Source organism: Balaenoptera physalus (genome assembly GCF_965194825.1).
Source record: "Balaenoptera physalus genome assembly, chromosome: 4".
NCBI classification, from domain to species: domain Eukaryota; kingdom Metazoa; phylum Chordata; class Mammalia; order Artiodactyla; family Balaenopteridae; genus Balaenoptera; species Balaenoptera physalus.
In genome coordinates, this window is record NC_138891.1 from 3493027 (window position 1) to 3506723 (window position 13697).

The 13697-nt window shown below is 41.8% G+C and overlaps 1 protein-coding gene across 6 annotated transcripts in view; it reads right to left on the reverse strand.

The window, feature by feature from the left end:
- The window catches only part of UBE2E2 (ubiquitin conjugating enzyme E2 E2), a 358295-nt gene that overhangs the window by 14406 nt on the left and 330192 nt on the right, over positions 1 to 13697 (reverse strand). The window contains exons 6-7 of one of the 6 annotated variants that reach the window (XM_082460780.1): positions 13144 to 13183; positions 9616 to 9761 (exon numbers count right to left, since the gene is read on the reverse strand). The exons of 4 other annotated variants lie outside the window; for them this stretch is intronic. In XM_082460780.1, the coding sequence (XP_082316906.1) occupies positions 9722 to 9761; positions 13144 to 13183 (80 nt within the window). In that variant the 3' untranslated portion in view covers positions 9616 to 9721. Of the gene's footprint in view, positions 1 to 9615; positions 9762 to 10411; positions 10434 to 13143; positions 13184 to 13697 lie in introns of those variants that run through there. One more of the 6 variants, XM_082460781.1, reaches the window with a different exon arrangement.

Below are 13697 nucleotides of genomic sequence, written 5' to 3' on the forward strand. Positions count from 1 at the left end.
CCGCAGTCTCCACCGCATCGGGGAATCTGGACTCGAGTCCAGAGGTATAAATAACCCGGCTCAGGGCCACAGCTGGACCAGAATGTCAGTGGTGTCAGATGACTGGATCCTTCTGTCTGCCGTTGAGGGCTGGCAGTGCGTAGCCGAGGCAGCCTGGTGAGTCACATGGACCCTGTCCCGCTGAGGAATGACTTTCCCTGAAGCGTGGGCTTTGACTTGGGCTGAGGCCTTGCTCTAATCCTTCTCCTCCCAACTCCTCCCTTTCCTTCAGGGTAGGCAAGGCCTCTTTTGCAGTCTTTTTTTTTAAATTAATTGTTTTTGGAGTATAGTTGCTTTACAATGTTGTGTTAGTTTCTACTGTACAGCAAATGAATCAGCTATACGTATACATACATCCCTTCTTTTTTGGATTTCCTTCCCCTTTAGGTCACCACAGAGCCCTGAGTAGAGTTCCCTGTGCTGTACGGTAGGTTCTCATTAGTTACCTATTTTACACATAGTAGTGTATATATGTCAATCCCAATCTCCCAATCCATCCCACCTTCCCTTCCCCCCTTGGTAACCATACATCTGTTCTCTATGTCTGTGTCTCTACTTCTCTTTTGCAGTCTTATATCACAAAAACAGCAGAGTGTCTGGGGCACTGGAGATGACAGTTCCATAAGTATTTGTGTAATAAATGAATTAACGAGTAATTCCACTGGTCAGGATGGAACTTAGTTTGTCGGAGGTATCAGGTTTCTGGCTAGAAATCCTTCTTCCTTCCCATGCTTGAGCCTAAATGACATTTATCCCTATGGGACCAGCAGTTCCCCAAGTCACTAACGTGAGATAGTAAGCGTTTGGGCAGCCCCGGTGTAAATTTTTTTTGTGATTTAATATTTAGCTATCTTTGCTTCGAGTCTAAAGCATACAATATGAGCTACTTCCTATAACTGACCTCTTACTTTGTCTTCAAGCTTCCCTGCTATCTCATTTTGGTCCCTGAAGGCTTCAATTCTTATTTTTTAAAATTGAGGTAATAGTTGATGTATAATATATAAGTTTTAGGTGTACAACATAGTGATTCACAATTTTTAAAGGTCATATTCCATTTATAGTTATTATAAAGTATTGGCTATATCCCCTGTGTTGTATAATATATCCTTGTAGCTTATTTATTTTATACATAGTAGTGTGCACCTCTTAATCCCCTACTTTGTCCCTCCTTTCACTGGTAACCACTAGTTTATTCTCTATATCTGTGAGTCTGTTTCTTTTTTGCTATATTCACCAGTCTGTTGTATTTTTTAGGTTCCACATGTAAGTATATCATACACTATCTGTATTTGTCTGACATTTCACTCAGCATAATACCCTTCAGGTCTATCCATGCTGTTGGAAATGGCAAAATTTCATTCTTTTTTATGGCTTAGTGTTCCATTGTGTGTGTATGTGTGTATCTTTATCTATATCTATACCTATATCTATATGTATATGTACATCTACCTCACATCTTCTTTACCCATTCATCTGTTGATGGACACGTGGATTGCTTCCATATCTTGACAACTGTAAAGAATGCTGTTATGAACACTGGGGTGCATATATCTTTTCGAATTAGTGTTTTCATTTTCTTCAGATGTATACACAGGAATGGAATTGCTGGATCATATGGTAGTTCTATTTTTAATTTTTTGAGGAACCTCCATACTGTTTTCCATAGTGGCTGAACCAGTTTACATTCCCACTAATGGTGTACAAGGGTTCCCTTTTCTCTACATCCTTGCCAATATTTGTTATTTGTGGTGTTTTTGATGATAGCCATTCTGACAGGTGTAAGGTGATTCTAATTGTGGTTTTGATTTGCATTTCCCTGATGGCTGGCGATATTGAGCATCTTTTCATGTGTCTGTTGACCGTCTGTATGTCTTCTTTGGAGAAATGTCTATTTAGGTCTTCTGCCCATTTTTAATTGGGTTGTTTGTTTTTTGATAGTGAGTTGTATGTGCTGTTTATATATTTTGGATATTAACCCCTTATAGGTCATATTATTTGTAAATATTTTCTCCCATTCAGTAGGGTGTCTTTTCGTTTTATTGATGGTTTCCTTCACTGTGCAAAGGCTTTGAAGTTTAATTAGGTCCAATCATTTAATTTTGCATTTATTTCCTTTGCTTTAGGAGACAGATCCAGAGAAATATTGCTGCGATTTATGTCAGAGTATACTGCCTACGTTTTCTTCTAGGAGTTTCATGGTTTCCAATCTTACATTTAGGTCTTTAATCAATTTTGAGTTTATTTTTGTATATGGTGTTAAAGAATGTTCTAATTTCATTCTTTGACATGTAGCTGTCCAGTTTCCCAGCACCACTTATTGAAGAGACTGTCTTTTCTCCATTGTAAGTTCTTGCCTCTTTTGTTGTAGATTAATTGACCATAAGTGCATTGGTTTATTTCTGGGCTCTCTACTTTGTCCCATTGATCTACATGTCTGTTTTTGTGACAGTATCATACTGTTTTGATTACTGTCGCTTTGTAATATAGTCTGAATTCTTAAAAGATTTTTATATTTAGTCTGCATTCAGTTGTTCCCTGTTTTATTGGCATCTTGCCTGAACTTGAACCTCCTTTGTTTTAACCCCTTGGGCAACAGGTTCTACCGCTAGACCAAACTTTCTCTCTATATACTGCTTCTTCCATACTTCTGCTTCAGCCAAGTGTGAAGGTTTATTTCTAGGATCCAAACTCCTACTGTATCCTTCTGATATAGGTAAAGAACCATGTCAAACAAATTCTAGTATGTCATAGGTAGTAAATTGTGAACTTTGTTTTCCATTTTTCTGCTAGCAGGAAATGGGGGATGGGTGATAGGAGGATTGATCCCCTGGGTACCATGAACTGACTAAATAATATTCACTGATCTTGGAATGCATCCTTCTTGCACACCAGGCTTGGCCTGGGAATTTGTGGGAGACCAGGCACAGTCAAGTTCACACAGTCACCAGTGATGCTGTCATAGTGGTTAGGAAACCAAGTGCTGGGGATTCTGATTCCCAAATATTTTTTGGCCCTTCCCCTCTTCTACCTCCTTATGGCCTCTGTCATCTCCTACCTGGACCATCAAAGTACCTTCTTGAACATCCCCCTGTCTTCAGTCTTTCCACTCCCGAATAAACTAAACTTTAGTTGTTGAAGACACAAACTTGGTCATACAAGGTCCCTCTTTTAAAACCTTCTGTTTCCCACTGTCCCCTCCCCCCTGCCATGAGAGCCCCAGGGGCAAGGCCAACTACGCATAAAGATGCTTTTTTGCCAATAACCTGCTTGATGTCACAGATGTTTTTTACCCACTAAATTATTTTTTCTGTATCTTAATCATACTTTTATCTTCAATAGGGGCTGCTCCAATGTTTTGCCCTCTTCTTGAGTTCTTACTGTTTCTGGAGGAAATAGAAGTTTTCAAAAGAGGCAAACAAGGTGAGAGAACACGATAACATAGAACAGTGTGAAATTATTGTTCACAGAGAAAGATTTTTGATTCCAAACTTTATGCTCATTAAGTGTAAAGTGCTGTCCTATGTATTAAAACAACTCAGCAGTATGAAGTGGTTTCCACATAAACAGCTTGTGAGCAGTAACTCCTGATAACAACTGCGTGAGTCTACACCGTTACGCTAGTCTTCCCTGGCAGACCAATCTCTGAGGATGAAGGCAATAGGAACCACTGATCTCATGAGGGGGGCTCTGAAAACACAGAAAGGAGGGAAGAAAGGAGGGGGCAGAAGCACTTAACCAAAGTAACTGCATACACACTCACTCCTCCAAAATAATGAACTATTTAGGAGAATCATCTTGTCCCATACGTGGGAGGGGAGAAAAGAGCAAATTGCTCATTGTGGGATTTTTCTAATCCGCATTTTAAACCCTCTCAGAGTTAAGCCAACTTCTCTGGAGCCACACGGCCCCTATAACCTCCGCAGCGTGGAAATCCCAGCCTTCTGCTGGCCACTGCTCCCCTAAGTAGGTTTTGGGTTACCCCTAACAAGACCTGCTGCACTGGCTTCTGTAACCTGCTGACCATTCTTACCTTAACACTTCTCAGCACGGGTGCAAGCCTCTGTCACCTTAAAAAAATGCCAGGCCTATGTTGGGACAAGGGCATACTCCAAAACTCTCCAACTTTCTCACTCTTCAGGAGAGTGCAGTAATTCAGAATTGGGCCTCTCTTGGATGTGGAGAAAAGGGAACCCTCCTACACTGCTGGTGGGAATGTAAACTGGTGCAGCCACTGTGGAGAACAGTATGGAGGTTCCTCAGAAAGCTAAAAATAGAACTACCATATGATCCACTTCTGGGCATATATCCAGACAAAACTCTAATCCAAAAAGACACATGCACCCTTATGTTCACAGCAGCACTGTTCACAATAGCCAAGACATGGAAATAAGCTAAATGTCCATCGACAGAGGAACGGATAAAGAAGATGTGGTACATATATACATGGAATATTACTCAGCCATAAAAAAGAATGAAATAATGCCATATGCAGCAACATGGATGCAACTAGAGATTATCACACTAAGTGAAGTAAGTCAGAAAGAGAAAGACAAACATCCTGTAATATCACTTATATGTGGAATCTAAAATATGACACAAATGAACCTATCTATGAAACAGACACAGAATCATGGACATAGAGAACGGACTGGTGGTTGCCAAGGGGGAGGGGTGTGGGGGAGGGATGGAGTACGAGTTTGGGATTAGCAGATGCAAACTATTATATACAGAATGGGTAAACAACAAGGTCCTACTGTATAGCACAGGGAACTATATTAGGTACTCTGTGATAAACCATAATGGAAAAGAATATGAAAAAGAATGTGTGTTTTTATATATATATAAAACTGAATCACTTTGCTGTACACCTGAAATTAACACAACATTGTAAAGCAACCATACTTCAATAAAAAAAAAAAGTGAAAAACCCGCACAGAATCGAGCCTCTCTCTAAGCGACTGAAGGACCCCTTGGTGAAGGAGGGGAAATCCGGCTTCTATTTGGCTGCCTCCCTCCCCGTTTGGCTAATTCCCTGGGGTATTTATTTCCCCTTCCTGACACTCCCAGATCTTTCTCTCTGAGAGGAGATGACCATATATCTGGCCTCGGTGTGACTGTCCCCGAATGGGTCATCTTTCCCAGAGGCGTGTACATTTTCAAAGAGAAATCCGGAGACCCCATTCAGCACAAAGAAATGACACTAACACAAAACAGTTGGAACAAAGGACTAGGTGTATAATTTAGCTCTGTCTTTTGACTCGGAGGAGTTTGGGGTTCTTCAAACCACAGAGCTGAAAGCCACCCCCGACTCTGCCCCCGAAGGGACACAGCGCAGGGCATGACACACAACCGTGTCTTTGCCCTCCCCTTCTCAGAAGCCTGGTTTTCACGATTACTCCTCATGTAGCTGGATGCGTGCATCATTCTTCGTGAAAATTTGACCCGCATTGACGCTTTAGCTTTGCAAATGGCACTGTAACACTCATATGATACTACTTCAATTCTTTCTCCAAGATACATCATGAAAAGTGAGGAAACTGGTTGCATAAAGCTGGCTTCTTGGCTGTGACTCTGCAGACCTTTAATGGGTGGAAGAGACGATGCTTTCTACCCTGCAGAGGATGCTGATAGGACCTCCCCCCACCATCCCCAGGGGCTTTAACCCACCGCCATATTTATTCACGACTGCTTAAACCGTGGGATCTTTTTGGAAATAGAAAGGCCACTCTTGATGCGGCATGAAATGGGCCACGTCGAGGCCCTAATTTTTAGATGCTCGTGTCGGGGACACAGTCACAGGTTCTCAGATGCAGTGCCCCATTTGGAGTATTTTTTTGGAAGCTAAATTTTGCTGTTAAAATGGAATCTGGTAACAAGCAGTAAATTATACAACTGTATTTAAATTCTAAAATAGTTATTTTTACAGCAGCTTTATAAAGTTTAATTTACCCCCTTGCCTTGAAAGATTTAATGAATGCTTCAAACAGCTCCACCTATTTTTCTATAATTGGATACATTTGTTTCCAGTGTAAATATGCTGACTAGACTTGCATAGTGATTATACGTCTACAGCTGTTTTTTTGGGGGGAGGGGAGGGGGGAGGCAGTGAATAGACCCACTGCCCCTGGATGAGAATGTACCCACATCTGCATGAACAATTATATTTTCACTTGCAAATTGGGTACCCTTTGTACCTGTAATGTTTTCCTTGCTTAAAAAACGATTCTTTATATACACACACCGTGATTGTTTTTAAGAATGATTATAAAAATATATACATTTTTTGAAAGGTTCAATCAACGCTCTAGACCCGTTAAGTTTTACCCCACTTTGTCAGAGGCCAGTAGGCAAATTTTGGGCATTAACGTATACCATGTTGTCTTACTCAGGTTTAGAGAAACCAAACAAAATGCACAGCCCTCTGGGAAATACAGCTCAATGACTATTTGTGGCAAATAAAATTAATAGAATGGATGTTCCTTTCCATTTTATCTACGTACCAACATTTCCCTTATAGAATATATCTAGTGAGGATTCTTGCTTATAACCCTAAATTATCAATTTGAAATTTATTGAGTTCTTCAAATTTCTTTTTTTTATTCTTCCAGATGAAACAGAAAGTTAAGAGCTTCAAAGAGAAAATCATTAGAGAAAATAATATGAAGTGCTCGGCACACCAGGAGAGACGTCCAGCGCCATATTAAGAGGTATGGGGTGAGGGGAGGGGGAGGGGACGGGGGTATCTGAGACTGAACAGCCTCCCGGCCTCTGAGAACACAACCGCTACCTGCGTGAACAATGATTGTATTCTCCCTTGCAAATTCGGTCCAGCAGGTACCTATAGGGCTTTACATATTTAAATTACTCAGTCTAGGATAATCATAAAAATCAGTAATAAATCAAAATAATCCTGGAGAACTAGTCCCTGAAAGATAGCAGAAGAATTAAGCATCATCGGCATTTAACTGAATTAGAGGTTATTTCTGAGCTACGTGGCACCAAACCACTTCGGTGTCAACTCATGTGAAATATTTTAACAGGCTTTAAAATTCTTACTGGAGTGACAAGTAGATGTTTGTGTCCTTAATTCGACATTGTACCAAAAAAAAAAAAAAAAAAGGGAAGGATGTATAAACTCTTCATGGCAGGACAGACGGGGCTGCTGGTATTAGTTAAACATGACTATCTCTTATTTCAATTTTGTTTAAAATCGGAAATGAAAGTTAGCTCAGTAATTTAAATCTAATTCTCGTTTGTACTAAGTTCAAGTGTCTAGTACATGATATCTGACACAGAAAGGCCCCCAGGTAATCTAGTGTGGGGTGACAGGTCATGGTTAAGGCTGATTACAGGGCAGAAGAACAGATGTTTCCTGCCTTCCATGACCAGTGGCTCTTTGGGACCGCCTGCCCTGGGAGTGATGTTAAATGCTTAACGAAACGCACTTGGATTCCTTAGAAGGTGCAGGGTTGTACTAACAAGCCAACCCTCAATCTATAATCAGATTATAAACCAAACTAAAAATGAATAATTGTATCTCTAGGGACAAGATAAACTTTAGTGCCTAATTTCATTAGCTGGTTATTTTTACTCTGTCAGAACTAAAGTCTGTGAAGCTGTAAGAGGTTCAGCCCATACCTGTAGCAAGTCATCACGTTACGCTTTGTGTTGAGACTTCCGATTTCTGATGGTTTATTTGACTGATCGCGTTAGAGTTTCTCAGGAAGTGGTACTTATCATGGGAATGAAGGTGTCTATAAAAATTTGGTTTTAGCGCTTGAACTGGTCAATAAATAACATGTAGATGGGCAGATTTTAGTGACCAGAAGTGCTGAAACAGGCAAAACAATACGCTCATCCTGGACGGGCTATATCCAGCTGATGGATGCGAGGAAACGATGGCATATTCCAAAAGTTGGTACATGCCATCCCTCTCATCCACCTACACTATCCTACAAGTTAGATTAAGGATGACAATCTATAAACTAAACACAAGTGAGTCCACCTTAGGGAAAATCTGCTGATGAGCTGGTACCCTGAACCGCCTTTTCTTGGAGACTGATTTCAGAATGGTCCAAACCTCACAGTCTGGACTCATTTACCAGACTTGTTTTTAAGTAAGTCTGAGACTCAGGCATCAAACTGAAAACATACATGTATACATTTATAGATACGCCTGTGTGTGTGTCTGCTTAGGGGTATAAAAGTGTGAGGCAGAGGAGCGGCAATAATAAAGCGAAATACTGTTTGCATACTTGCATTTATCTGGGCTTTCATCCTAGACTTAGAGAATAAAAGCTATTAAGCAATGTGTTTTTGAGGTCTGAGAATCAGTGTGCAGATCAGACATGGTTTGTTTTGAGACTAGCCTGAAGTCACGGTGGAGTATTTAGGCAACCAGGTTTTGTTAGGGCATCAAGCTGTTAGTGGCTTTGAAGGACATATCTCATTAGGCAGAACCAGCTCTTGCCCGCTCACTACTGTTGACATGCCTTTGATAGGACCATCTATAATACGACCTTCAAGGGGTATCACCCCAGAGACTAACAATGAGAAATGCAGTAAGACTGCCGTTTTGACAGGCTCCTTTCAGACACAGGCTGACCTACTATGTCGGTGTCAAGAGAAACAAAAAGCTAGATTGACTTTCTAATGGAATTTGTCAGATCCCTATAAACTCCAAGGAAGACTGCTTAAGCCTCATTTGTAGACAAGAGGGTAGAGAAATACAGTGACAGAGTAACTTGCTGATAAAGAACTGAGAACTTACCTCTGAAAACAGTTATGGGCGAGGCTTGCTATGCTGTCTATCTTTGGATAATTGAGTGAATGATTAGGAAGTTGAATCTCATCAATCGTATGGACTACATAACTGATAGGTAAAGAAAGGAACAGTTTTACAGAACATACCAATTCTGTTTGTGCTATTTCAGAATCATAGAATGGTAGCATTTGTTTTAAAATTGTGTAGATTTCTTACGAGTTAATTTAAAGTATAAATTTTGATGGTACAGAGGAAAAAAATGCTGGATTCCTGAGATATATACATGGTCAAGGCGTCTGAGTGGCATAAAGGATAAAATTCTAAACGATACGTGCGCATTACATATTTTAAGGGTAAATCTTTAACTTCATATAAACAATGCAAGTACGTAATACTGGTTTCATCTTAAATCTAGGATCAGCTGGTTTTTGACACTGACACAATATCAACAATTCTAATCTGCTTTCTTTCCATGTTTACTTTTGAGGTAGCCTTGTCTTGTCTGGTACAGCTTTGAGAAAGCCTTCTCATGTCTAAAAGAATCCAAAGAACTAGTGTCAATGACTGGAATTAAAAAAAAAGAATAGAGGCATTTAGAAAACCAAACCATTTCCTTGAGAAACGAATGTTGAATTTTGAATGGTGAATGTCTGATCCACTTTAAGAGCTATGTCAGTTTCTACATGTAAATGGGAGATTAAAATCATTGACCAAAACAAAGGCCCCATGGTTATGACTACCAGCATACTGAAGTATTTTGCCGAGAAACTGAAAACACTTAGACACTGATCTGTTATGGGAAACTGCTTCACTCCATGCCCACAAGTTGTGATTCTGTGCAGTTATCCTTTTTTTTCTAAAAGGGTTACAAATACAACGTTTTTTATAATAGCATTGCTTCTTCTTTTTCTTCAACTATCAGGCACCATCTATTCCCTTTCTTTTCCATCCAGCATCCCTAAGAGGAGAGCAAGGACCAGAATGAATATCATTGCTTCCTGACCTAGCATTTTATTTTTACTAAAATGTGACCGAAGGCTTCTATCATTCCACAAAGAGGAAATACAGAGTGCACTGTGAGCTATGTTAACAATGGAAACATGTCAAGTTATTTACTGAATGTGTTATATTCGTCCACATGCTAACTTTATGATTGAAACAAAAGAGAACATTTTCTTCCCCTGAAATCATCTTCAACTTTGATCTGTAAGACCCTAGGGTAGATATAACCAAGGTGGTTATGAATCAACAAGAAGATGTCTATTAAAATTCAGAAAATAAATAACTTTTTTCTTTATATTCAAAAAATTAAAATTTTATATTAGTGGAAAATACCGTTAATACATTTTGGAAAATTCATTTTGCTGTAAGATGACTGACTCCTCTGGAACCATTAAATGTGTTGGTAGTTAAAAGACTGGCTGGAAGTAGCAGGAAATGGAGGAAAGCTGGCTTCTAGAATTTTAGTCAACTAGAGGTCAATGTTTTTCTGGATGACTGATGGCCATAGCTGCTTGTTCAAGGCCTTGGACGGTGGCTGGAGAGCATTTCAGACTGTGCTCGCATTCATGTGGTGAAAACGGATGGAGAGGTGAAGTCAGCTAATGGAGATGCCACAGAACCTTATATTCTTAAAAGTGCAAAAGTACAATTTGTGAAGAAGTTATTCTAAAGAAGAAATAGTGATCCAGACTCTATTCATAAGGAAGAGAACCCAAGTTCCTGGTTGTGCAGACACTGAGCTGCAGACTGGAAACGTCCACACGGAGGCATGTGCTGTCTCCAGACCACCGAGTTCTTGGAAATGCAGAAGTGTCCACACCCCAAACCTCTCCTGGGTGACCTTCCTTGTTTAGACCGTCTTGACCTTGTGCTCGATAATAGTGACATCTTAACTCAGTTAAACAGATGTTCGCCATGACCCTTTCCTAATGCTGGGTATCCTGTTAGGAGTGAGAAAGAACAGGAGGAGGAAGATCGATTCCTGCCCTTATGGCTAAAATTTGAAAGAAAACAAACACCAGATCCTTCTTCGAGGCCAGTAGACACTGCTGCGTCCCCAGTAAATTGAGGGAATCTCGGTCTCGTCAACATCCACAGTCCCCTGGGAACTGGTAAACGATGCTGAGTATTTTTACCAACATTCTGACGGGAGCTTTGATTACGCCCTGTACTAGTCAGCTCGGGCTGTCCTAACAAAGTACCACAGACAGGGTGGCTTACACGATAGAAATTTACTTCTCACGGTCCTGGAGGCTAGACGTCCAATCCAGTTTCTAGCGAGGGTTCTCCTCCTGGCTTGTGGACAGCCACTTTCTCCCCACGTCCTCACAGGGCAGCGAGAGAAAGAGCGAGCTCTCTGAGTTCTCTTCTTATGAGGACGCTAATCCTATTGGATCAGGGCTCCACCCTTATGACCTCACTTAGCCTTAACTGCCTCCTTATAGGCCCCATCTCCAAATACAGTCACATTAGGGGTTAGGGCTCCTACATATGAGCTTTGGGGAGGACACAGCTCCATCCACAGCACACTCGTAGAGGCTGTTGCTCCTGTGCCGGGGGGCCGGTGACAGCAGCCATGTTTCCCATCTCCAGCATCCTTTCCCGACACATGAGCCCCCCGGTCTGTCGTCCTGACATCTGCATCCCCTCTTTTCCTTGTCCTATGCCCTTGGGATAACCCTCCCCCAGGTGCCTCATCCTCTTCAATCGTACCCTCTCCAAGTCCAACGAGGAAGCATGCTATTTCTGTACTTCCCGAATTTCTGACCCACCCTCCCTTATATTCTAAGTGGCTGGAAGAATATTCCTGCCATTGTGATTGTAGAACCCCCCCTGCAGTGCCTAGTTCAGTGCTTCCCAACTTTCGACACGAAAAATAAATATCTGTTGACTCGAGTGACTGAGGATTCTCTAAAATTACAGTAATTAACAATAATTGCAAAGGCTATTAATAGGCTAATTTTAAATGACTAAAAGTGAACAGGAACATTATTTTACATTCAGAAATCTGTGAGAATAGTTTGTATGAAGGGGAGTATGTCGAGGAATACTGTTAAAAGATTGGGGTAGATGAAGAATAATTTGAAAAGACTGCTAAGCCCTGGACATTTGTTCACAGAGAGCCTTGCAGAGTTGGTACAATGCCGAGAGCAAGACGTCCTGTAGCTGGAGGGACCTTGGAAAAGACACTGGAAACCTGGACTCAACAGATGTCAAAACTGGCAGATGTTCTGCTGAGGAAAAAATGGACCCTGCACGGAATATATGCGGGGAGCATTTATATATCACTCCTGTTGTATGAAGGTACCGATGTACTTCAGAACTATCAATACAAAGGTAGCTTCCTCTGCCTCACTCCGAGCTGGCCAATCCTGAGCCCGCCATGAAAATCGTGTTCCTGGAGATTCTGAGTCTGACGTGCTCCTTTTATAACACGCATGTGAGTTTGCTGCAGTGGGCTCTTGTGATGAATGAATCAGTCAATAACAAGGTCGCGTGTGAGGGTGACAGGTCTTAACCCAGCTTCTGGGATCTTGCCCAGAGCTCTCTTCTTCCTCCTCATGCTTTCTTTGTATACGTCACTAGGGTCCTCTGAACTGGGGGCCTCGAGGAGACAAGGCCCCTTTGTCTGGGGCAGATGGAGGGGCGGGGAATGAACTGCGGAAGTCCACCTCTTGGGTCTAATGTGTTTGGGTGTCAAGGACCCACCCTGCTCAGGGAGGCTGATGACTGAGAAAGAGCTGAGTCACTGCTCCCTCATACCCCGCCCCCCACGTCTCCACCCCCTGAATCAGCTGTGTTGTGAGTCTGCTTCCCAGCCTAAGGGGTGGACACTGTAGAAATGCTGATAAAGGCATTCTGGGCTCTCTAAAAGGAGCACCTTGTATTCCAGCCACAGGGCTGTGCTGGCGGGGAGTGGCTTCCACCTGCAGAACATCCTGGCCGAGCAGGCATCCTGCGGCAGGGGCCTTCCATCCTTGGTCACTGGGGGCCTCATGGCGAACACCACTGCTGCTCCCAACTTCTGGGTTTCAGTGATGATTCTCACTCAGGGTCAGACTCTTGTACTTGAATGTCCTCAAGAGCAGGGACTTGAACCTGAGTATTTTAACTCCTCCCTCCTTCCTGCTCTGGCCTTGGGCCTGAACCAGAGCTTGGTAAATGTTTGTTGGACATCCAAGTGACTGAGCTTAAGGCATCAATGTGCTGTCCGTGCAGAGAAGCTACATCTCAGCTGTGTCACACAGAGGCCATGATTGGGGCAGTAGGACCAGCTATTAGGGGCACAGGCTCTGGGGTCAAACTCCTTGAATGGAAGCCCCAGTTCTGACCCTTACCTGGACAAATCACCTAGCCTGTCTGGGCCTGTTTCTTCACCTGCAAAAAGTAGATAACATTAGTGCCCACCCCATAAGGTGGTTACGAGGATTAAATGAAAAAAAAGACACTTAGGTTGCTTCCATATCTTGGTGATTGTAAACAATGTTGCTATGGACATTGGGGTGCATGTATCTTTCCAAATTAGTGGTTTTATTTTTCTCAGGTACATACCCAGCAGTGGAATTGCTGGATCTTATGGTAGCTCTATTTTTAGTTTTTTGAGAAACCTCCATACTGTTTTCCAGTGGCTGCACCCATTTACATTCCCACTGACAGTGTATGAAGGTTCCCTTTTCTCCACATCCTCGCCAACATTTGTTATTTGTGTTTTGATTTGCATTTCCCTGCTGATTAGTGATGTTGAGCATCTTTTCATGTGCCTCTTGACCATCTGCATTTCCTCTTTGGAAAAAATGTCTATTCAAGCTCTGCCCATTTTTTAATCGGGTTGTTTGTTTTTTTTTGATGTTGAGCTGTATGAGCTGTTTATATATGTTGGATATTAATCCCT